The sequence below is a fragment of the Suricata suricatta genome, chromosome 3, assembly GCF_006229205.1.
Source record: "Suricata suricatta isolate VVHF042 chromosome 3, meerkat_22Aug2017_6uvM2_HiC, whole genome shotgun sequence".
In the NCBI taxonomy this organism is placed as follows: Eukaryota; Metazoa; Chordata; class Mammalia; order Carnivora; family Herpestidae; genus Suricata; species Suricata suricatta.
This window is the reverse complement of record NC_043702.1, coordinates 126,565,210-126,591,212: the sequence shown is the minus strand read 5'-3', so window position 1 is coordinate 126,591,212 and position 26,003 is coordinate 126,565,210. Positions and strand designations below refer to the sequence as shown.

The 26,003-nt window shown below is 43.7% G+C and overlaps 1 protein-coding gene across 1 annotated transcript in view; it reads right to left on the bottom strand.

The window, feature by feature from the left end:
* Nucleotides 1–2,841: 2,841 nt before the first annotated feature.
* The window catches only part of PAPPA2 (pappalysin 2), a 256,009-nt gene continuing 232,847 nt past the window's right edge, over nucleotides 2,842–26,003 (bottom strand). Inside the window, exons 21-22 of the mRNA XM_029933088.1 lie at nucleotides 4,470–4,568; nucleotides 2,842–3,069 (exon numbers count right to left, since the gene is read on the bottom strand). Coding sequence (XP_029788948.1) covers nucleotides 2,995–3,069; nucleotides 4,470–4,568 — 174 coding nt within the window. The 3' untranslated portion in view covers nucleotides 2,842–2,994. The remainder of the gene's footprint in view (nucleotides 3,070–4,469; nucleotides 4,569–26,003) is intronic.

The following is a 26,003-nucleotide window of genomic DNA, read 5'->3' as shown; positions in this document are numbered from 1 at the left end:
GATCTCACAGAGTAGAGGAAATGCCAAGTGCAATGCCTTGTGATGGAGGGAAGCAAAGGAGAGAATCAAGAGTAACTCTTCCCTTTCATGTTCAGTTTTACCAGCTGCCCATCTGTCCTCACTCTGTCCTCTCATCTCCCTGGTTGGGGACTGTCACACAAACCACCAGAGTCAGCTTAGTCCTGCTTAGTCCTTAGTCTCAACACCAGAGCCCTTAGTTACTAGGAAACAGAGAAGCAGAGAAGTGACTTTGGAACAAAGAAGGGCCTATGGGAGAGGTTCTCTGTTACCGTGTGGATGAGTGAGGGCAGCCAAGCACAGACCACCACATGGAATGAGTGTGAGCTGCTATCTCCTGGGGTTTTATGACCTCGGTGTCTCAGTCCTTCCACTTTATTAGTGACATGAGAGCTCAACACACTAGGCTCCAGGGACAAGGGCTAGAAGAGCCTGGCATCTCTGAATAGCCATTGTTGAGTAGGACAGGGCAGCCTTCAGCCAGAAGGGCTTTCCACACACCACAGGAGCTGCCCTCTCATCCTCCTATGCTGGTGGTGCATTGCAGATGTTGCCAGTGGAGAATAAAATATTTGTAAATGAAGTCTGACAGAGAAGTGTTCTCACTGTTCCCCCTGTGGAGAGACTGGGCTCATACCCACACTGGCATGAACTGCTGGCTCACATCTTCATGGGGGGCTCAGCTTCCTGAGCTGGGCCATGCGATTCGCTGACACGAAGCTCAATGCACTTCCAAGAATTTGGATATTCTCCCCCAAGGAAACAATGTTACAGCTTTGTGAAAAATGGAGGATCTAAACTGTTTCACTGTCCTTTCCATATGAAAGCCTACTATAATCCCAGAAATATTTATTCTCTTCTTGAGGTACTAAATATGAATCCAATGAATAGTAGGAACCTAGGTTTCCATTATGGCTAAAAACATAAGAGGACCAGGGCTTTTTGCATGGGCAATCTGCCCTTTCCTTTCCCCAGTGATGATGCCACCCTCATTTTATATCCCTAGAGATAAACTGTTTTCCCATTCCAGAATGTTTTCCTTCCCATGTGAAGTGTGACTTAAGATAGTGGTAGGTAATGTTTCCTCTTCCTATTTGCAAAGCCATTGCTCTAGTGTTGGTGGGAAGAGTAGAGAACTTGTGGTCAAAGCCAAAGAGCAGATGATTCAGAGACCAAGGTTGCACTCGAATCTTGGCCTGTTCTTTGCTTCCATTGGAGAAGAAGCTTTGCGGGAAGGAAGCCTCCCAGCCCTCCTTGAGATGACAAACTGACGTGCTGAGCAAAAGGTTAATGTTTTTTCCCAAGGCCAAATCCAGAAACTGTTACCAAAAACAACTGCAATAGACCACGTGCAAGAAGAGTCAGCCTGGGACATAAATAGAGGTGGGTTATCATGGTGGTCATTTAAGCTACAGTCTATCTATTTATTGAAGAAGAAAGGATAATGGCAACAAAATGGACCCTAAATGGTTGAAATTCTTCTCTTTTCCCACAGAGTGTCACCCTTGCTCCACGTGTTTCTAAACTTGCTCAAATCAAAATCTCTAGGTCACAGATCTGATATGTTGCACTCAAATAGAATTTGCCTCCGATTCTGCATCGTTTGCTGGATTCCCCTCTGGTCTGTTCTGGAGACTTGGAACAAGGCTGAACCTCTGACTCATTTCACCCTCCTGCCTGAGGCTGTGACTTACCCATAGCCTCTCCCATGTCTACGGCCTCCCTGGGCTCTTCCATCTCTGCCTTTTCTTCCATCCCCTCGCACTTCTCCCCTATGTCATGTCCATGACATCCTCCCCCCGCTGAAAAGCAGCAACTGATCATATGTCTGTGAATGACTGCCAGGCTTGGGGACTTAGAAGGAGTGAGACCACAGGCCAAGCATGAGGAATATGGAGTTCCTGTAATCCCGGCAATCCCAGCGCTAGTACAGATTTATTGAGTAACTAGTAAGAGCCACACTTGAAAGTGTAGAGAATCTGGGGTCCCATCAATTCCAAACAAGAGTTCTGAGAAGTGAAAAGTAGTGAATATATTCTTTTTTGATAGATGCACAAGAACTAGAGTCTGGTTCTCCTGGACCTAGCACCAATGGGTACTCCCACCCAACTTGCCATGCCTCTTAATGTTACCATCCCAACTCTCCGTCTCCTCAAATTGGGTCCAGCTTCCTGCTCCTGTAAAGGTAATTAGCTGACATGTTAGTATCAAGAACTCCATCTAATTTCTCTCTCTCCCTCTCTCTCCTTATCCACTTCCCTTTCAACCTGCCAACCCTCATCAATAGAAAGATGGCAGAAGAACTTGTCTTTCTGTCTTCAAATCCTCAGTATTCATTTTGGATACGAACTTCACAGCAGCATGTGTGGAACAATGTATAATTTTTAGCTTAGTAGAGAGCAAAAAATATAATATATATAATATATTTATATAATTATGTTTAAATACTTATAAAGAATTAATAACGAACCTTGAAATTACTAAAGGAGACTACACAAAAGAAAGGGAGCCAGTTTAGAGCAGACGAGCCCTGAAAGATGGCAATCCATTCAAAATGGGTGTTAACAGAGTGTCCCTGGCAACTTCTCTTCTAGCATTTTGGTACTGGTTTACAAGCTGGGTGGGGCTGAATAGTCGGCAGGGTGCAGAGTGGGGAGCAGGGCACGAGGTGAGGATGGGGTTGAATAGAATATAAATGGGGGAGGAGGGTCCTTGTGCATCTATCATATTTGTCCTTCCACTTGTAGCCAGCAACCCCTTGGAAGAAACTGTTTCCTATGATTCTTCCCCACTTGGGCTACCTGATGTAATAGATGGCACCTATAAACATCCTCCTTCATTCTACAAGGTCCTCATGCTCTTCCTCCTTCCTTCATCTCCTGACCTTTCTTCTCTGTTCACCTTTTGTGTCCTTTTGTGGAGGCCTCTCTTTCTTACTGCCTCCAGGGTGGTAGAAGGAGGAGCTTGATCCCACAGTCACTGATTTTCTTCAGCCTTGGGGTCCCGGCAGGTGCATTCATCCAGGTCACAGTCAGCAGCAAATGGAATGACCTAATGGAAATCAAAAAGAAGTTGAAATAACCCATTTTCATGCCAAGCTTCCTATTTTTCAACCAGCTTTTGCTTTTCTCACTTGGTCCCAGAGGAAGTGTGGGATTACTGTTAATATCACAGAACTGAAATTAACACTCTAGTCCTTTCACTTACACCTCACATCTCTCTGGGCAAGGTAAATCTTCCTTGCTTCACTTTTATGTGTGTGGAAGGACAACAGTAACCACTCCAGGGGGCGTTAGTGTAATTTAAAGAAAATGATGGACATAAACCACACATTTCTGGGCATCTAATACCTGTTACTACTGCTGCTAATATTAAAACTAATGTCAAAAACTTCTGTTAATGTTTTTGTTGCTCTCACTCTCTTCACAAAATCCTTGTGAAGTAGGTAAGATGAATGTTAGCGTTCTCTTTTTATAGGAAAGCCTAAGAGAGGTCGGATAACTTAACTCAAGGTCATGACACTACCACCCAGAAAACTAAGGTTCTACAGCCCAGCTCTATGACTCCTATTTCTTAGTATTCTTGGAGCCATAAGGTCATCTTTGCTGTCTTCATGAGCATGAGATTCTGCCCGCCTTGAACCCAGGATATACTTTGGCTTGGTGAAACAATGCATCTCTCTACCCATTGTGGCTGGATTGGCTTGCTGCTATGTAATTATCTCTACTCCATGCCAAAATCATCCAGCAAAAATTGCTCTCTACCTGCTTGCATTGATACCAACATACTTTTTGAGTGTATGTAGTTAGCTTCAGAGAAAATTGGACATCTTGGGACATATGATGCAAAAAGTGGCAAGGATTCTAACCTTTGGGCATGGACAATCAAGTGAGGTAAAAACAGATGGGCATATCATTTAAAAGTCAAAGTACACTGAAGAGAAACAGGGATAAAAGGAATTGAGAAAAAGACTACTGCTTAGGATATGGTCTAGGGAGTGCTCCAAATAGCTTGTGGTGGCCACGCAAAATACACTTGTAATATGGCTATAATACACTATATAGAATTATTAATATAATTACAAAGATTAATAATAACTAGATATCACTTCATTGCTAATCTTGCCTCCTCAGGGGGGTAGAGGCCATAATTCCCTGCCAACAGAGGTATATCCTAGACAATAATAAGCAGATGTGAGTCTTTGAGTAGCAAAAGCCATGCTTTTCTGAAGGAGTTCCTTAGAGAATTAGTGTTTTGTAACAACCTCACTGAAAATCATTGCCCTTAATCCTGCCACCATAGAAATTTAAATGTTTGTTCATTATAATTCCTTCCTGAGTGTTGAATAAACACCAATTATGAAGGAGAACCAAGCCAACACCCTTGCATGCACTCCTGGAACCCCTGCCCTGCCTGTCACCTGCAGTGAACCTGCAGGTAGGTTCACTTACCTTCTTGGAGGACAGAGTGGAAGAGCAGCAGTCCCCGCCATCATAGTGGCAGTAGGCCCGGTTGTTGATGGTATCACACCACCCATCTGCTTGGAAAGGCTGGTGAAGGCATGAGAGGTCAGTGTCTAAGAAAAGCTTTTCTGGACTTTGCCCAACTCTCCCACCTATTCTCACCCCACCATAATCTGTGGAACTCCAGGGATATTATGGGAGAGCACCCAAGGGGCAGGATACAAACTGACCTAACATTCTCAAGAAGCTGAAAAGTCTCAAGACCATTAGACCCAAGGATTTGCCAAATTTCACTTGCAACAACTCTGTTTCTGACCAACTCTAGGATCCAGAATGGTTCATATAAACTCCTTGGTCAACTTGTTCACCTTGTAATAATAGCTCTTTAGGTCAAGTAGGTTACAAAATATTCTCACACATTTAAACTCTGTTGATCATGAAAAGCCCATGCAGACAGCAAGGTTGGCTTTAAAAGTCTCATTTCATCAGTGAGGAAATGGAGATGCGTGGAGATGACAAAAATTGCCCTACTTTGCATAGCTAGGGTCAAGCAGAGTTTGGGATTAGAAGTCATGTGTCTTGACTTTCTGCTCCTTCTCCCAGATTAAGAACCATAACTACCACCCCTTTGCTGCCACTTGTGTTTAGAGACCCTGGGGGTCCTGGGGTGCTGTGAAGACTCAAATGATGTCTGTCCAAAATGCAGGGGTCCTAGGGCTTGGGACCCCAGTGCTAGAACATAAGTAGTCTCACATGTACAGCTACCTTAAGCGTAGCAGCTACACACAGGGTTAGAGCAGAGAAAGCAAAAGTGTTTCCATTCATTCCTGTTACTGCTGCAAGTTAACAGAAACCAAAATGGGATAGGGGCCCAGGCCAAACCAGAGTTAATGGAGTGTTTCTCCCCAAAAGGGAATGAATGAATGTAAGCAACAAGCGGTTAAAATAAAAGCTCAGAAGCCCATTGCATTGTTTCCCTAGAACCACTCCTGGAGAAAAACAGTGTCTCACAGTGTCCTGGAGGGCACACCAGCCATCCCACCTACTCAATCGCATTGGCTGCTTCCCATCCTTAGTGGATGCCCAATTGCGAAGCCTCAGGAAACATCTTGTGGTCAAACTCTTTGTACCACAAGACAGTCGGTAGACTTTTGAGTTCTTAGGTCGCCTTCCAGTTTACATACTTAAATCACTTTCTCTCCCCCCACCCTCCTTAAATGTCAAATAGAGGGATGGTTCCCTATTTCACTAGGCTTTGATGAGATAGATCATGAAACAAAACAAAAAAAAAAGGCCATTAAATAATTTTCAGCAATTGAATTACATCAGAACGAGCTCATCCAAATTATTACTTCAATGTTTTGATTTATTCTATGGGATCCTGAGGTCATTTGAACATCATTCCAGATGTATACCAGTTTGCCAATCACTGAGAAGCTGCTACTTGTGGGGTGGAACGCAACAGCTGCTGCACAGCTGTACAGCGAAGTCAGTAGAGAGCAGGAAGTAAAAATGAATTCTGTTTTCACCACCGGCCTCACTGGGACAGAGGACAAAGATTCTGAGATGAGTGCTTGTCTTTAACACTAAAGCCAGTTACTCTGGCTCTTTAGAAATTGGGATAGCTATACAATCAGGACTTGGGTCTACAATTGCAGCCTTATAAAAGGAGTCAAAACACAGATAGCTGCATCCTTAACATCTATAAATTCTCTTGGGTCCTCCCAGGAGGACAAGATACATCTACTGAGATTCTCTCAGAGTTTCCTTTTTCTTTTTCAAGTGTTTGGAGTGTATTTCCCTCATCTAACACTGCATCTGTTACTTTTTCTCCAACCCTGACTCATTGGCAAAACTTAATCTGTTCCTTCTTTATTTTTCATGTTATTGTCTATAAAAATCCAAAGAGGGCCCAAAATACTTTTTTTTAACATATAAAAGTACAGTCTTCAGTATGGAGGATTAAAGGGAGAGCTTCCTTTTCATAAGAACCACTTAAACATTAGAATGAATCAATAAATGATCCAGGGTGGATCTTCCTTCCCAAAGTCTTCCCCAAGGATGGCTTCTCATCTTAGGAACACTAGGGAAGACAGGTTGAAAAGAGCAGAAATGGTCTCGGTGACCTTCTCTACCTCCTGATAGATGTCCACTGCTATCGCTCGAACATGATTTCTAGAAACTGCTTCTTTTCTGCTCTAAAAGGGTCATCCAAAAAGAAAAAGGAATTTATGAAAAGAAGTAGAAAATCAGATAAAAGGTTGGCAAGACCCAAGTATTTCATTTACTATATACCTATTAGAACTAATTGTTCCTCCCTCAACCTGCCAAAAACAACGACTCCACCCTAAACAAACAGAGTCTCCTATAGCAACATGTGCCTGGGAAGCTTGACAGCTTGAGTCCAATGTTACAATGGAAAAAATAGGAAGGGAAAAATGACTAATCGATCCAAAGTTTGTAAAGCATTTGAAGACTGGATGTAGATTAGATCAAAATCTCAATAATGGAAAGGTGTCAGACTTGGGACATCACTCCTTACCGCAGGAAACTTTCCCCAAGGAAGGGCACAAGGCTTGGTTTCTCAGCACAGTCTGTCCATAGGTGGACTGGAACTACCCATACATGCACCTCATATATCCGGTAACATCAGAAAAACAAAGTGCTTCACATGAAGTGAATTTTTCAAATACCTAAAGACTATTTCTTCAGGAGATGCCTTTTCATTGTAACCATGTTAGCAAAATAAAAAAATTATAAAATTCTCCTTATCATGCCTTTTAATAACTTGAATAGAATACAAAGCCATCTGCATGAACATTTTTCATTTTCATTTATAGGAAGTCTATCTGTCTGGGGATATTTGCCCCTTCACTAGCTGAGCCACACACACACACACACACACACACACACACACACACACACACTTCATGAGTCAAGCTTCTTAGAATTATACCTGAAGTAAGTATCTAGATCTGAGAGAGAGGATGGGATGCTCTTCTTATGATCCAGGAGCTTGATGATATCTATGGTCAGCTAGCTGTGCTCCAGACCGATGAGGTGGCCATATAAATGGCTGTGTGTGTGACAAAATATAAAGAGGAAGGGCTATCAGTCTCTCTGACTATGGAAACCATACAACTTTGGAAACTTCTCAAAGGTAAAGATAACTTCTTCTATTATGTCATCTACATTCTTTATGTTGTGTTATTTTCTGTTTAAGGTCATTCTGGAAAGTTAGGCATGGGGGTGGTGGCCCTATCTGTTGCCTATGGACGTAGTCATTCGTTCATGTGTTCATCATCCTTTATTCCATACCTCTATGTGCCAGGCATTGTTAAGGGGATAGAGATAAATAAAAGATGGTTCTGACCCTTGAGAGAACCCACCAACACAAGTGTAGCTCATGCTGATGAGTGTAGCACAGGGGTGTGGACAAGAGGGAAGATTTTGGTGGTGGGGATCCACAAGAGCTTTCAGGGGCTGGCTCAGCTAGCCCCTGTGGAGGGGAGGTTAGGACTAAATGATTCAGAGGGGAAGCCTGAGCAAATTGTGGAAGGGAAGAAAGAGGGTGAAAATAGAGAGATGGGTAATCTCAAACTGCCTATCACAGGGCCCACCCTCAGGACAGGAAGGGGGTTCCATGAATGTTGACTGATTGGTTGATAATACCTCTATTACTTGAATGACCTTAAGAGCATTTTTCTTCTACAGCTTGCAGCAGAACTCAGGGCCACAGTGATGTTTTAGAAAGGTTAGCTTTGAACTTTGATGTTCTACTCTGCTAACCTACAGGCTGGGATCTCAGCCAAAAGTGACTATATTCCTATAGGTAAGGCATGAAAAGAATCCTGATTTCCCATCTTTTTTTAATGTTTACTTATTTATTTTGAGAGAGAGAGAGAGCATAAGCAGGGGAGGGGCAGAGAGGAAGAGAGGGAGAGAGAGAATCCCAAGCCAGCTTTGTGTTAGTGCAGAGCCCAACGTGGAGCTCGACTTCACTAACCGTGAGATCATGGCCCAAGCTGAGACCAAGAGTTGGATACTAAACTGACTGTTTACCATCTTGAGAAGTGTTTCTGACCAAGAGAAGATGCTAATCACACTTACCCCTGATGCTTAACACTATTTTCTTTCTCCTACGTCATTTCCCACACAAACCCTCTAGTTTCTATGTGAAGGATGAATCAGACCCATGTCCATTTCTTCATATTGATGAGGCTGCCTCAGGCCCCAAAGAAGAAGCTTTTCTCCAGGGAGGCCATGTTGCCATGCTGGATGGAGCCCTTGCAGTAGATGGAAGCTCTTGTAAATAAATACATACAAGAATTTGTGCTAATTTTCTCTTTTCCTCTTGCTTTCCAATGAATGCTTGGCCTGATGCTCTGGCCTGATTCTCATTCTTCTTTCATCCCAAAGTTCTGTCTGCTGTGTCCATACTGCCGGGCTTCACTGCAAGGCCATTCTTAGAAAGTCACAGGCAAAACCTCTGAGGCCTTTGACTTTCAGGAGCCCTTCAGGAGCCTTGGTGACCAGAACATGAGTTGCATTTAGTTTTGCTTCTAAAGGATCACAGAAACATGAAATTCTAAGGGTGGATGGAGCCTTGAAGACTATTTAGTACAAAACTCTTATATTACAAATGATGAAATGGAGCCTTAAAAAAAGAAATGTCTGGTTTGTCAGGCTGGTGGGTGGGAATTCTGCAAATGAGGAGGACTCTCTGGATTCTTGATCTAGTGTTCCTTCTACTATAGCATGCTACCATTATCTGATGATTTCATTGATCTTTTAATTTATGGGAATGCAGGGTAATTTAATTTTCTGGCACCTCTGTAAGAAAAGATTTCAGTACAGCATTAACAATGAAGTGAACCCAACAATCCAGTACAGAAACAAAAAAAGGGCTTGTATATATATATTATCTCAATTCCCCTGAACCCCAACAACTTCCCTTTTGCTTTTCTCAGTTGCAGGTCAAAAGTTATCCCAAATAATCTACTTGGCATGGTCATTCCTTCTGGCCTTGGGGCTTGGTCAGTGCATATTTCCCTAGAGCCTGATTTCCCCAGAAGGAAGCAGTATCTCTGTTCCTATCCCATTAGCAGATGCCTGCAACCCAGAAACATTTATTTCTTGGCCCCAGAATGCTAACGCCAGATAGTTTTCTTTCATCTGACAGAAAGAGGAAATGGAGCTGTTCCCTTCCTCCAGCGTTCACCCCTTGGGGTGGGAGGGTGCCAATGATCTCACATTTGTGGGTTTGCCACAATCTTCTTGGAAAATGTAAAATTAAAATACATACCCTGAGATGGATTCTGCAGGAAGAGTTTCTTACATAGAACCTCTGGAAAAGCTCCTCTGGCTTCCTGGACCCAGAGAGTTCTCCTTACCTGTGTGTTACTATGCTATATTTTATCCATATTTGGACTGTATAAGACTTGACACTCTAAATGGACTATTGAGGACTCAAGAGTCTAACCATCTTCAGAGCACCAGCAGCTAGTTCAGTGCCTGATGCCACAGTAGACTCTCAAGGAATGAATAAGGGGTACCTGGGTGGCTCAGTTGGTTAAGCGTCTGACTTTAGCTCAGGTCATTTTCCTATGGTTTGTAGGTTTGAGCCCTGCATCAGGCTCTGTGCTGACCACTTGGAGCCTGGAGCCTGCTTCAGATTCTGTGTCACCCTCTCTCTCTCTCTGCCCCCACTCCCCGCTTGCTCTCTGTCTCTCTCAAAAAAGTAAATAAACATTAAAAAAATTTAATGAATAAATATAGGGGTGGCTAACTTTATTTCCTTACATACTCTGTGATTAGCTCTCTCTTGTTCATTCTTCCTCTCCTACTAGGTACAGAGCATTGGTATACACTTATTTAAGAGTGGAAAGAGACAGTGGAATATGTCATCTAAAAATTCTCTTTCTATAAACCATCCAAAAAGTTTGGATAAAATTTAATAATATCCTCTTAACTCCAGAGCTGGAATAATAAGAAAAGAGAAATTACCAAGGGCTAAAAACAAAATAGAAACTGAAAAACCAGATCAGAAAGACGTAGTGAAAGCATGGCTATCTTAGGAATGTTTGCAAATATCTGTAATCAAGTGTTTAGGTTTTAACATTTGATTGGGGGTAGGGGCCCAAGTCCTGGGCCTGTGCAAGGTGGCGAACTTCTAAGTGACACCGTCCATATTTTAATAAGAAGACTGTGTTTGTGAGGACCAATATGGAATGACACAGCCATCTGGCAATGCCGTCTAAGGGACCTTGGTTCACTTGGGACTGGGAGATTGGTTCGTGCCTACCAGCCCTGAAGACCAGAGGATGCAAAATCCAAGCCTCGGCAGAGCCACCAATCACTACGATATTAAGGACCTGATGAGATACAGGGTAACAGTTGAAACTGCAAATGGTACTTCCTTGAAGGCCAAGGGTCTACTCCACAAACAATAGATGAGCAAGATGTAATTGAAAGAAAGGCAATGGAAACATGCATTCTGTTGGAGGGGCAAAGGGAAGCACCCCATTTGGTGGCCCTGAGTGAGATCAGGAGTTGGGGTGCAGTCCTGTGAGGTCTACTGTGCTTTACTGGTCCAGGTGAGCTCACACGGCTTCTGCGTAGGGCTTCAATCCCCAACCTGTGGAATCCGCCAGACTCTCAATAAAAGGAAAAGCAAATGTGCCACTTCACAGGGATCCGAAAGAGACACCTGATTATAATCAGTTTATCTATGTCTGACACCACAACCAAAGCACAGTCTTGGAACAGAAATAATCAAATGGTGTAGACCTCCTATTCTTCTGAGAGAAATAGTTGGGATAAGTTGAAATGGAAAGAAAGAAAGCAAACAAAAAAAGGAAGTCAAGTGACTTCCTTTTCCTGTAAGATTTTCAACTGCTTGAAGGTACTCCTGCTCTGGAAAATGATATGGCTGTAAAGTGTGGAATATAGAGTGTGGAATATGATGTTAGATAAACCTGTGCCCAGATCCCAGCTCTACAAATTACTGGACTTCTTTGAGTAGCAGTATCCTCATTTGTGAGTGAGAATCACACCTCCCTCGTAGACTGTTGTTAACGAGTAAAATGAGTCAATGGAGGTGAACCTGGTACACAGTAAGTATTCAAGGAATCCTAGTTTTATGAGGGTAGCAGGAACACTACCATTGCTTTTTACTACTGTGGGTTGCTATCTGGTTTCCCTCCACTGAGACTCTGGTCAGAAAATCTTCAAGATCCTACCAGCATTTCTTTAGAATCAAAGCCATGGATGCTCTCATCCTTGCATCTCCTGCCCCATTCACTTTCACCACAAATGCACCATCTGAGTCATGCAGGAGTCAGGTGACAAGGGAAATGGGTCTGGAAATTGTAAAAACAGAGTGGTAGAAGCCTGACTGGCTTCTGGAAAGTAAAGCTCTCCTCAAAACCATAGTGGTGACTTGAGTGTCTTAGCCTCTGAAAAACCCCAAACCATCTCAGACACCTCTTCCCTGATGTGCACCACAGGAAAACAGGAAAGTGAGAAGACTCTCTGTGACTTATTTTCCAGCCAAAAATAACCTCCTAGCAGCCCCTTTCATTTCGCTGCAAATAAAGACCCAGTGGTGTAGACTCGTAGACCTCACTTACAAACATATGCCAGCCAGCTCCCCCCTGGCCTCCCCTCTGGGCCCAATGGAGCCAGGTGCTTCTCAACCACTCCCAGGTGGGGGTAGGGGTAAGGGTAGGAGCCCCAGATGCTGAAGTTGAGGTACTAAGGTGGTGTCTACATGTATCTGTGCCAGAAAAACGTTGGCTCGAAATTAGAGCTCTATCCAACAGATAAGAGACCGAAGAGAACATTCCTCCATGGGTCCTCATCCTGCTGTCGTGGAGGCTCAAAAACCAAGTGAGACAGCCCTCCTGATGTGTATGGCCTGCCCCTCTGTTGAGAAATGCCACAGCAGTGAGCCACTGCTACCGATGGGTGTGTGTTCTGGGAGACCTCACCCAGGCTAAGAAGCCCTGTGCCTCCGGCCCTTACCTCCAGCTACCTTCTACCAAACTGCATGAGACCGGGCCACCATCCTTATTCCTTGTTCATGTCTCCATAATCACTCACAAGGTCACTGTCGGGCCACAGCTGGCCTCCATGTCCTCAACAAAGAACCCCCCAAACCTTTCTTCTCCAACAGTCTGACTCCCATCCTCCATAATCGCCCTTGGCCATGAAACAACTATTCCCCAGCAGTCCAGATCTTATGCCAATGACTCCCAGTCCTATGCTCTTGCCTTCCCCGCTTCTCAAACCACACCGCAACACTTTTTGAGAGGCTGGTGACAACTGACAATGGCAGTTCTCCCGGAGCCCTGATAAAGCAAAGTCTGTCCATGGGTTCCTGGCAAGAACCAGTAATGTCACACCATCACCTCATTCGCCTCTCTCACTGCCTCACCACTGGTGGGCCCACTGACTGTTGCGATTCTGTCATCTTATTTGCATGATGGCTGGGAGAGGCAGTGACGGCAGAGGTGGCCTGCAAGGTCTCCCAACATGGTCTCTCGGCACGGAATTTGGCTTTCTTCTCTAAGAGTGGGATGGATTTGCAATTGTTTGTTCAGGGAAATTTCCTGCCTCCCGTCCTGCTAATTGGAGCCAGCCTACTGTGTTTCAAGGTCAATGATAGAAACTCAGAACACTAGAGGTTTGGACTCTGTAAGGCCCATGGGGGCAGGGACACTTCCATTCATGCTTTGTTCCAGTAGACTCCCACAGCAGCACAATGGCCAACACAGCACACAGGGTTCTTAATGTGAGACTCATGGATCCCCTCCAGAAGAGACTTTCTAAACTAAGAAGGCAGAATATTTTCTGCTTTCCATTCCTCCTGTGCTTCCTCCAAGATAAGGTGCCTTTCTTCTATGTCATTCCCTAGCCTCCTAGGTGTCTGTTTTCACTGTCAATTAGGCTCTCTAACATGTCACCCAGAAATAGCTCAGCATGACCTTCTAGGTACAGGTTCACGGACAGTAGACCCTTACAGAACCAAACTTGAAGATCCAGAAGAATGAACCAAGGAAGAGAAATTCAGGCCACTGCAGCCACTGTGCCGAGCATGTGGGACCTGCCTGGTCTGCATCACCACAGCTGGTGGTCACTCACACAGCCCCTTCTCTCTTGGCTCTCTTCCAGCTGTTGTGCCGGGACTGCACCCCACATGAAGGGGACCATCAGCCCTACATGTGGTCTGTTCAGGAGCTCACATAGCTCTGGGAGGCAGAGGAGGTGGAAGGATGAGGAGACAGGTTGAAGTCAGAGGTGGCTGACCTGCAGCCAGCAGAAGGGGCTGGAAAGGCATCTGGAGGGGGACCCAGGGGTAGAGTGCCGGTGTCCTGCTCTGACTGTGAGCCTCTACTTCCCTCTGTCCCTGTCTTCTGATTCCTTGGCCAGCCTGCAGTTCAAGGGAGGTTGGGGCCGGCCTGGGCTGGCGATGGGTATGTTCTACCACAGCCCACCATGCGTGCTCGCCCCCCGGCGCCCCGCCACATGCACGCCCATGCCAGGCAGCTTGGCATTTCTTGGCTCCCCAGGGTCTGCCTGTGCAAGATGACTGGGAATGCAGACTGTGGGAGGAAACGACAATATTCATTGTTTGGATTAAATATTTTTCTTGGCCCTCCTGCTGTTTGCTGAGCGTCTTATTTTTTTTTTCTTTCCCCATTCTCTCTCATTCCTTCCCTCTTCCCTCCCTCCCTCCATCTCGCCTACTCTCTCTCTTTCTCACTCTCTCCTCAGGAACCAAGCACACTGGGAGAAATTTCGAGGAGAAAGCAGACACTCCTGGGGGTGGAAACAGCTGTTAAAAGAAATCAAAGCAGTTGACAAAACTTTTTGCCATTCTGATACCACGCCCAGCTCTTCACAAAGATGGTGCACTTGGGAGTAAATCTAAAACTATGTTCACAAGTGCTCATGGGGTCTAACTCGCAGTACTTGTTTTCTCTCTCATTCTCGCTTTCTTTCATGTCATGTCATATACACATAAAACACACATGTATTACAGACACATATATACACACATATGCATAAGTATCATATGTATGATATACATTACTCATATATAAGATATATGTGTCATAATAATATATAACATGTGTATTATTGATATGACATTAAAATATATTTTTATTATATGTATACACACAGAGACAATTTCTCTGAAAGTTCCTGGCATAAGGAATGCACCTAAAAGCAAAAATATTTTTAAAAACTACAAGCCATCATATAGAAGCCAGATACGATTTTTATCTAATATACAGCATCTTCTGTGATAAGACACTATGCTTACAAGGATGGAATGCATGATCTTACTGAACCCTCACCATCACTCAGTGAGTGATGCCCATTTTACCAATCAAAACACCAAGGACTTGAGCCATTAAGGAACCTGTCTGAAGAAAAGATGCACAGCCACTGTCCAATGCCCGGGCCTGTGCTATAGTCATCCTGACATAGCCATGCTCCCTCCAGTATTGTTATCAAATAATAATGATATGCCACACTCCACATCTCAGTAATGCACCTGGTCCAATCTCTCACCACAACTGTGAGCATGCAAAGCCACTCTCTGAGGAAAAGTCAATGCTATAGAAATCCACGAAAAATGTATCATGCAGGGTATTTATGTTCAAAACATATCCTATGAGCCAGGCATGAGGCTAGTTGGTGAACTCGTGGATATTTAATCAGTACATAATTAATGTGTTTTCTACATACAAGGAACACGGTATGTTCTGTTTATGGAAAATTATGCATTAAAGAAGCTTTTGTGTCATCAGCACTGAATAAGGCAGAATATGAACAACATCTGATAAAATAGGAAAGAAATCATGGGCCCATAGAGGATTAATTCTCCATGTAATTAATAGCACCAATAAGAGCTATAAGGCTCAGAATAGGAAAGGGTCTGTGACATTTCAGAAAGGCTTTATAGAGTATATAGGATTAGATTTCATCTTTGAGTGTGGATGGGATTTGGGCAGAGAAATGGGGAGGAAAATCATAACAGGATAGCAAATATAAGCCAAGATTTCAGACAAAAAATGATATATCTGATTTTCTGTCTCAAGTATTAATGATCCATTAGAACTAGGTCAAAATCCCCACTCAGAGGAATTTAGCCGCTCCTTATCCTGAAGACAATAGACGGCACTGGAAGTTCTGCTTTGTTTTGTCTTCTTCGTGTTTTGTTTTGAGCAGAAGAACACGATAAAAGTTATGTTTCAAAGATTAGATCTGGAGACAGTATGGGAAATGTTCTGGAGAGAAGTGATAGGATTCAGAGCAGGTGGACGTTTACCCCAAACAGATATGAACTGAAGAGAACAGAACTGGCTGGTTGTAACATGGAACAGAAAAACAAAACAAAAACAAAAAACAAAACAAGATAACAGCAACAACAGCCATACAGGAGAGATACTGCAAAGGAAAATGCCAGGGTTTAGACTGAATGCAGATGAAGATTTTATTGTGACATTTTGACTTTCAAACCATGCTAAGTTTTTCTCAAAAAAATTGCTCATTATGGGACACCTGGGTGGTTCAGTAAGTTAAGCATCCGGCTTCAGCTCAGGTCAGGATCTTGAAGTCTGTGAGTTCAAGCCCCACATCAGGCTCTGTGCTCACAGCTCACAGCCTGGAGCCTGCTTTGGGTTCTGTGTCTACCTCTCTCTCTGCTCCTCAACCCCCACCCCCATACTCTGTCTCTCAAAAATAAACATTAAAGAAAATTTTTTTTAAGTTTGCTCATTAAAGAATCTTTACTAAATCTAAGGACTCAGTCTTGAGAAATAGAGCCTTAGCAATCAGCAAACTCTGCCCTAGCTCACAGTGAGAAGGTCTACACATCTTCTCTTTCCATACAAACATAGACCTAGAGGGTCCTGGCCCATTTTCTCTCCTGCCTGATTTCTGCCAGGCTTTCTCCACAACCCTGAACTGTTTGACCACCCTCTGTTAAACCCAGGTCCAGCTGAGTTGACTAACAGCAGGAGGGAGGTGTCATATTTATTCTAGAATGTTTTCTCTCCAATCGTCTTGTTTCTTTTAGCACCGGTCTAATGTTTAGTTCCTGTGTCTACAAACAGCTCAGTTTGTGTGGCTGATTACTGTGGTTCTCAAGCTCAACCTGTCACGCCATCCCGGCTCATCAATCCGGCTGTTCTGTTCTCCGTTAACTGGTGGATGCACCCAGTCTCCCTTTCACCCATATGGAACCTATTCTGTGTGCAAGTGTCTTGTTTACATTCCCTTTATCTAGGGGGACGCTTGTCTGTGTATCTTATTCACTCTTGCACTGATCGGCTGCATCTGTCTCAAATGTATTCCCCACTCTCATTTCCATGGTGTCTGATCCTCATTCAGCAGGGTTCATGGGCACACCACCCTGTCCTCTCCAGCTTAAAGCCTGGGGAGCCTGGGGACATGTTCCAACAAGTGGCCAGCACCCTGTGTTCATCTCTCAGTTGAGTGTTCTACAAGCCCTACGTTCCTAATTACGTGTTGTTTATTTGTTTTCAATCTTCCTACCAGTTAAGAGCAGGGACTCTGGAATCAGGCTGCCTGAGTTCGTGTATTTATCCACATTTGCCACTTCTGGAGCTTTGGAAAGGTAACAATTCTCAGCCCCTCAATTCCTTCATTAGTAAAATAGGAATGAAAGAAGGGTATTAATTCCTCAGTATTCACCTGGCATATAATAAACACTCAGTAATGTTATTAAATATACCATGCAACCAGGAGCTATTTCATGTCTATTTGTTTCCTGAGTGCAACAAGCCTGGATATTCTGGGTATTGATGGTTTCCTGTACAATATGGCCATAAGGCAGGAAAAATACAGAAGCCAGGTTATGTGATACTAATCCTCTCTCTTATGTTCTATCATAGATAGCTGAGGTACAGCAGCAATGCTGTGTTGAAGTCTGTCTTTGGGCTCTGGTCTCTCTTTCCCCCATCATCTCCACATCCATGCTGGACGCTGCTTGCTCTGACAACCCCCTTGCCCAAGGTGTCCATCCCTACCACAGTGTCTGCGTAGTCTTCTATCTCTCTGGAAAGCAGCTGACATATTAAGGAGCCAATGATAAATATGTATCTGCCACCAAATAAAATTAAAATTATTGAGGCCAAAAATGACTTTAATATTGGACATTTGAGACTTTGTGAGTCATATGTGGGGGATCAATATTTAAGGGAGAAATAGAAGCATGTACAGCATCCCTAAAACTATACAGTGCAGGTAGCCACCTATTAAAGAAAATTGGTAAACTTCGCTCTATGTATCGGAGCATCTTCTACTTAGGTGAAATGAGCATGAGCGATGCTGTTAGGGGCTGAACTGCGTTCCTCCAAAATGTGCATGTTGAAGCCTCAACTCCCAACATGATGGTATCTGGAGGTGAGGCTTTAGAGCCTAACAGGACATTAGGTTTAGATGATATCATGATGGGATCAATGCTCTTAAAAAAGACATACCAGCATTTCCTCTCTCTCTCTCTCTACCTTGTGAAGATGTAGCATGAAGGCAGCCATCAGCATATGAGAAAGACAGCCCTCACCTTGAATCAGCCAGCACCTTGATCTGGGACTTCCCAGACCTCCAGAACTGAGAAATAAATGTCTGGTGTTGAAGTCCCCCAGCCTGTGGTCTTTTGTTACAGTACATGGTCACGTGGCCTCAATCCCACCTCAACACACATGCCTTAGTTAACAAATTTATTAATTTAGCTATTATTACTGATCTCTCAACACAAAGAATTTTCAGAGATCCTGTCTGATAAAAGGGAGCACGAAAACAAGGTAAGAGAGGACAGGCAAGAAATGGCTCTCGGAGGGAGCCCAAAGAAGTAAAAAGATCACTGGCTTCTGATATTCTTCTGCCTGTATCTAGACAGTCTGCGTGAGTTTGGCCAACAGGCTGGGCACACAAGGCATGGACACAGGACAGGTGAGTATGGCCAACAAGCCGGGCAGGTTTCAGGTACTCGTGACTCGGCCGCCATGTCATTGGGGTCATAAGTGGTTCCAAGGTCAGAGACCGTTCCCAGAAACCTAACAGCATAGCAGACATGCACCACCAAGTTTAATATTTCTCACATTAGAAAGACTTCAGTTGAATCTAATCTCATTTTTAATTAGTCCTCACATCACCTGGTGAGACAGATTAATATGATTATCCATATTCCACTGATGGGGAAAATGAGACAAAGGGCCATGCCCCAAGGTCACTTGGGGAATGAGCAATAGAGGTGAAAATTAAACTTAAGCATTTTAAACTTTCAAACCAGCACACAAGGGAGAGGACATTGGGGACACGGCTTTCATCTCCATTTGTTCGGGATCTTTCACATCTGGATAATGCATATTCAACTTACTACTTGGTTTCTCTAATTTAGAAATAAAATACTAATTCCAGTTCTGCACCCCACCATTCCACATTCAGTGCATAAAGAACTTACCAAATAATATATGCCAGGAGCAGCCAAAGAAGATAATTAAATGAGCATTACTTGACCACATGTGAATATTGTTGACTTTATGAAATGTTTAATAATAATCTATAGTGTGTGTGGGGGGAAGGGTGGCTATAAACACAGAGGAATTAAACGTGCCCCTTGCCCTCCTGAAGCTGGTTTAAATGAATGTTCAAAATAGGTACACCAACAAAAACACAAATAGCATACACCTCTAACCACATAGGTAGGGACCACAGAAGACATTCAAGCATTTTATGTTGGGAAACTGATAGTTGAGCTTTCCTCAGAGCAAACTGAGATATTAGTGTGAGAGGTGAGCCCACAAATAATCATGCACCCCCCTTCCAACCAAATTAAGTTCATCTTCAACTCCTCTCTTGTATTCACATCCAACATCCAAATGTTTACCATTCTACTGCAGAAATAGTTCTGCATTCAGCCCCTTTTCTTTTCTTTATACTTTCTCAGTTCAGTGAGGAGGGCTATTACATTAGATCAGGTTAGAGGTGATAAGACTCTGACTTTCACAGTCAAAAGTTTTTGTCTTCATGACTTTCTTCCTAAAGTATATGTCCTATCATCTTTTCTCTGTAACAGAGAGATTTCATGTTCGCTTGATATCTATATAGTCCCCTGTGTTTCCCTGACCCTCTTGAGGTGGGATTGAGGCCACGTGACCATGTACTGGGAAATGGAAAGACAAGCAGAAATGATGATTACTTATGGCCCAAAGGACTCAAGAGTTACTGGCCCCTCTTGTTTCTTTTCTGTCCCTTTGGAGGCAACTGTGGAGACCACATTTTGAGAGAACAGAGGAATAAGATAGAGGAGATGAACAGGTGCTTTAAATATTTACACCTTTAGAGATTTAAGACTTAACCTTAGACAAAGACCAAATCAAGGTGTGGATCTTTAGACCATTTGTTAAGGCTTTTAACTGGACTAAAGAACCCCACCTAGGGGAACCTTGCATCTTAAAAACATGCCTCATAGAAAAGAGACTAAGGACTTTGTCCCAGAATATTTTTAATTAAATCTATAGAGAGAGGTGTATCTGGAAAAGACTTGTGGGGATAGATGTTGGTATATGGATTTAACTAAAATTAAATGTATATAAAACCAATGAAGTCTGTGAGTTGAATTGCCAAAAGTACCATCAGCTTGGATTAAAAGAGACTTATGGTTGCACAACATAAAAATATTTTTGGGCCAAAAAAATTTTTTTTGAGTCCCCCATATTCTACTACAACAAAGCAGGCAGAGAGAGCTACCTGGCTTTCAGTAGAGGGATGTTCCCTGATGCTCCTTTTTGTGGCCTCAAGGGATAATGGAAAAGGAAGGACTCCCAAGTCAGCAGAACCAAGAGCCATGAAGAACTCCCCTCGATCTGTACTCAAGGAGTAATCAAATGCTACTGAACAAGACACTCCCTATTCTTAGAGTAGGGATTTTTTACACATTTTCTCAGAGAGATTTCAGAATTGTTGTGGGCCAGTGACTGCACTGTGCCTCTCATTATTCTCCCTGAAAGGGGATGTTTACTGTAGGTGTCACATCTCTACCCTGCTTTGTCCCTCAGGTGTGTGGAAGGCAGAGAACTTGAACATCAGGCTCTAGATTAAGAGAAGCACATTGTGACCTGATAGTAAATCATGGTCGTCTAGATTTCAAGCCTGAAGCTATGACCAGGGAAGACTTTTGGAGTGTCTTGGGATCAGGTAAAATGAATTTGAATGTAACAAATGTTTGATGGACTGGCAGGCAATATTATATGTTCACTGTTCCTTACACTCTCTTCCTTTGCCATGACTTCACTATCAACAGAGTATAATTCTCCTTCCCACTAATTCTGGACCTAGCCATGGGGCTTGTCTTGACCAATGGAATGTGAATCTGTGTTCCACATGCTACATTTGACTAGAGGTTTTGAATGTGCTGGAATGCTTCAGCTGGTCCTTTTGTCCTCATGCTACCCACCAAGAGCAGAACAGAACCTGTGCAGTAGCAGCTGACCCTGAAACCTTGAAGCCTGTGTCCCTGAGTGACAGATACATGGAGATTATCTGGATCCAACACACAACCTAAAGTTGAACCGCTTCAGTCACCCTGCAGATGCATGAGTGAGAAATAAATTTTGCTATTAAAAGACACTGATGTTTGGTAATTATTTGTTACACAGCATTATTATGGACACCTTTGATGACTGCATTGCACCATTCCCTTTCACATCTTTGCCTTTCTACATGCTTCTGTTCATCCTTCTAAAGGTTACCCCTCTAGAAGATCTCTGTGTGACTGGGACAGCTATTTGCCTTATTCTCTGTGCCCCCATGTGACTTTGATCATAACTTTGTCTTATTACTCACCGGGTAGCACTTGATTTGTCACCTCTATTGCAGAGACTATGTTAGGAACTTAACATTATTCACTTTTGTAACTCAGCACATACTGTGCACTCAGAAATACTATTTTAAGGGAAGAAATGAATAAATGGGCACGAAGCAGTGGTCATAGTTTAGTGCCCAGGGTATAAGTTGGGAAAGTAGGATATGAATCTTTTGCAAATTCTAGCCATGGGGGGTGGGGGGGTGCAACAAGCTTTCAGATTGGGAAATGGCATGAAACTCACACAGAAAAGCTGGATGGGTTTGTTTTTTCATGTGTTGGAATTTGCAACCCTAGATTCTGTAGCTAAGCTTGGAGAGGTGGGAAGATGCTTCCCATGCATGAAGTATTGTACATTCCTGGGTTAGAACATGTTTTCTTTGGGGGTTGCTGTGGTTTCCTTCTCTTTTTCTCTTTTCTTTTCCTTTTTTATTTCCAGCTTTGGAAGCATCTAATGTTTGCAATAACAATAACAACAACAAAAATATGAGGTTGGCCCAGTATGAATCAGGAGAGAATTTGTACATGCTGTGGGTGCAGGGGGTAGGAGAAGGAGGTGGAACATGGAGGGAGGGGAGAAGAAAGGACGCGCTCAGATGCCAGGAGCTCCACAGAAGAAAATGCCATGCCTGACACAGGGCTGGCACAGACGGCAGCAACATCTGTTCTCCACGAGGAGCCCCGGTGTGTGCCACTGTGTGTGCACGTGTGTGTGCACGTGCGTGTGTAAGGAAACACCCAGGCTGTGTGCTTCAGGAAGTCTGCTCGTGGCTCCAGTCTCACTGAGTCTGAAATGCTGCCCTCAGTGGTGGCCTCTTACCGTGGGTCAGATCTGCAGCCAACTCATTCTTGTGAAGTATGTTGCAGGCTAGAACGGGCTGTGGAAAACAAGCCCAAGAAAAGCCACAAGGGCCTCCTGACCCATTTGAATTTTTCTCTTGCCAAGTTCTCATTACTGATCTTAAATAGGAAAGAAAACAATGTATAAGGCTGAAGAGGCTATGGAGACTCTCCAGGGGGGAAAGGGCTCACTCAGGATCGCTGGGCTAGGGATGCTGAGACAAGAAAGAGGTAATGAGTCTGTTTTCAAGTAGGTGTGTGGTTTTGTCCTGCCCTTTTTTCCCCTTAGTTTGGTTAAGCATTCAAAGAGTCATTTTCTCCCTTATTCTTGTTGCTCTGTTCAACGAAATAGAGGAAAAATAAGGTAAAGGGGTTGCATCCTCCAGGGACAGCAGGCATCCTCCGAAGGGGGGAGGGTCCCTAAGCTGCTGGGCTGGAGCTGGTGAGCCTCATATAGGGCTGTAAAGGGCTAACAGCAGGTTACACAAGGTTCTGATGCCCACTTTGGGTGCCTACATTCAGAAAGCTAGATCCAAAGAGACACAAAATCTAGCTTAATATTGTAGACCTGATTCCTGAAAGGGATCAGACTGAGCTGGAAGGAGAGAAGCAGAGACTCTGTTTCCCCTTTGTTCATTCTTTGCTGCTATGTTGTGTGCACACCCGCCAGCAGACATTCAGCCCCCTCGCTGCCGGGCTCTGGCACTATGTGAGGCATGTGTCCCCTGCAGTGTCGCCAAGCCTTGGCCTGGCTTTGCTTCTCACACAGGGATAATAAGAGTGACGATGATCCCCTCCTCATGTGTGACACACAGTGTCTGCAAATGCTTTAGCAAACATCATCTTGTTTGAGAGCCAAAAGAACCTTGTAAGTCAACCTAAGGAAGATACTGTTTTCACAAATGCCTTCGACTGAGGTCACACAACCAAGAGAAGAAAGGTAATAGGAAGAAATAAGTTTTCTCTCCCCAGCACACAAACAACCTTCAAAGAGCTAAAGGGATCCTGGGAAACCAAATTTCATTCATCCCCAAAGTCCCCGCACAGGGCCATGTTGACTGTAGACTTAACACCAAAAAGCGCTCAGTAGAAAAGGACTCTTAAAGGAATCAAGAACTCAGGGTCTCTTGGCAACCTTATTACTCTTCACAAATTAGCAACATTTTCCTTTTCCCCAAAGTAATCAAGCTGCTTAAAGTTGTTAAGCCATTGCTAGTCCACTCCCAAATGTGTGGCTGTCCTTAACTTTCTACCTCATGCAACGGCACAAAAGGTATTTATTGAGCATTTACCGTGTCCCAGATACTGTACCATTTCATGAAGGATGAGATATAACAGTGGATAAAATAAATAAAAGTGAAGCTCGAATCCCAGTGGGGGAAGAAATAGACATTAAATATAAGAAGTAATTATTTAACAAATTAGAAAGTCGTATAAAAAATAGAACAGTGTAAAGGTAGCAGGGTGTGCACACAACATAGCAGCAAAGAATGAACAAAGGGGAAACAGAGTCTCTGCTTCTCTCCTTCCAGCTCAGTCTGATCCCTTTCAGGAATCAGGTCTACAATATTAAGCTAGATTTTGTGTCTCTTTGGATCTAGCTTTCTGAATGTAGGCACCCAAAGTGGGCATCAGAACCTTGTGTTGGGGGAGGAGCAGAGAGTGAGGGAGCCAGGATAGTTGTGATTTTCAATCAAATGGTCAGAGAGGGAACATCTTGGGGGGGAGGCTGTGTAAGGCATTGTGAGGACTCTGACTTTGACTCTGAGTGAAAGAAGCATGGTTAGAAGGCTTTAGCAGAGGACTGCATAGCTTTAACGTAGATTTCAACAGCACCCTTTGGCTGCTGAGCTGGGAGTGGACCATGTGGTGGTCGTGTGACCAGCCAGTAGTCTGTTGCGCCAGTGAAGGCAGCGGATGATGACAGCTCAAACCAGGGTGGCAGCAGTTGGGACAGTGAAAAGCGGATGGATTGTACGTTTTAATAGCTATTGGAATTTAATAGCTATTTGAATTCTCTGATACACTGAATGTGGAGGCTGAGAGAAAGAGAGGAATGAAGATGGCACCAAGGATTTTGTCCTGAGCAACTGGAAGTATGAAGTTGCCCTCAACTGAGATGGGAAAGTTTGCACAGAGAAATGAGAAACCGTTGTATACGGAATCCCTGGATTCTTGAATTCCACCTGCTACTCTATGAACCCTGTCTTTAGTCATTGTTACTGTCTTCTCACCTGCCTCAGAGCCGACGGCATTCGTCAGCCCCTCCATCCTCTCTTTATCTTGGGTCTCCAGATTGTCAACCAGATTATTCCCCACGGCCAATAAATATATTCAAGTCCTGTCCACATCAAAAATCTTTCCATGGGCACTGTCTTGCACTTACATGACTGTCCGTCGCACTTCTTCTGCTAGCCAACTTTTGGAAACAATATATTTTTTTTTGCTGCACCAACTTCCATATCTGTTTCTCAACCCATTGCCCTCTCTCCCACCCTGTGGCTATCTTTATGTCAGGGATTTCAGTGAGTGCTTAAATCACAAACTTAGTCGTCTCTTGTCCCTACTCAACTTGTTGTCTATTCTGTAGCCGTTAACACTATTCACCATTTCTTTCCCTGGAAGTCTCTCTTCTTTCACAGTTTTTCTAAGACCACTCTCCCCTTCATTTCCTTCTACCTTTCCAATCATTCTCTCCCTATCTCCTTGACTAGCTTCACTTCCTCTGTCCTTCCTTACATCACCTGCCTCCTGACAGGCCTTTTTTTCTCTTGTCCCCATTCAAATGCCTTGTGTGACCTCATCCACTTGCCACCTTCAATCATCAACCTTACTTTCCTCATTCCTCAACCTAAGTCACCGGGACTGTGTGTCTGAACTTCTAGGTCCAATTCCACTAAACTCACCCAGTCTAAAGCCAAGCCAATCATCTCCTCCTATAAGCCTACTTCTTTTTTTCTACAGAGGTTAATGGCACTCACTAACCATCCAAGCACCAGTGAGTTGGATTCAGAACCTCATCTTTCCTACAGGATGTGATTCTAGAATCAGCTTGATATCTTAAAAGGAAGCCCCTCAGCGGTTACTTCTTTCCATCTCTACTCCCAGGGGGCAAGTCTGGGCTCTCATCTCCTCTAGTCAAATATGGACATTGTTTCTTAACCATTCTACTGATCACCTGTCTCTTTTCCATGGGCTTCATGTCCAACAGTGCATCACACCTGATCTTGTTGTTTCCAGTGAAAAAAAAAAAAAACAAAACTGAGGCTCCTCGCTGCCTCCAGAATAAAGCTTATCTCCCAGGTGTGGCAGCATTCACGCCTTTTTAAAATTCAGCCTGAGCCTCTCTAGCCTCACCTACAGTCTCCATATACCCCATCCTCTGGTGGTTCCCCAGGAATCCTATGCGTTTTGAAACCCCTGTGCCTTGTACTAATACTTCCCTCCCTGTCCATAGACTTCCTTCACCTCCAACTAATGAAATTATTATATCCCTCAAGGTCCCACAAGAGTGCCATTTTGCTATAAAATTGTTCCCAAATTTGATGCCCTACCTACCTTCTGCCTGCTCTGAAAGCAAATGCAACCACATTCTTTTCACTGTTCTCACAGCACTTTGCGGATGCCTCTCCTCCGGATCAGACTGGGAGTTCCCAGAAGACAGGAGCCTTGTCTCATTTCCCTTCACATCCCTAGAGTCTCATACTATGCATTTGCAATCAAGGTCTATTCCGTGAGTTAGTGCTTCTTAATCTGAAACTTACACCTTCAGGAGTTTG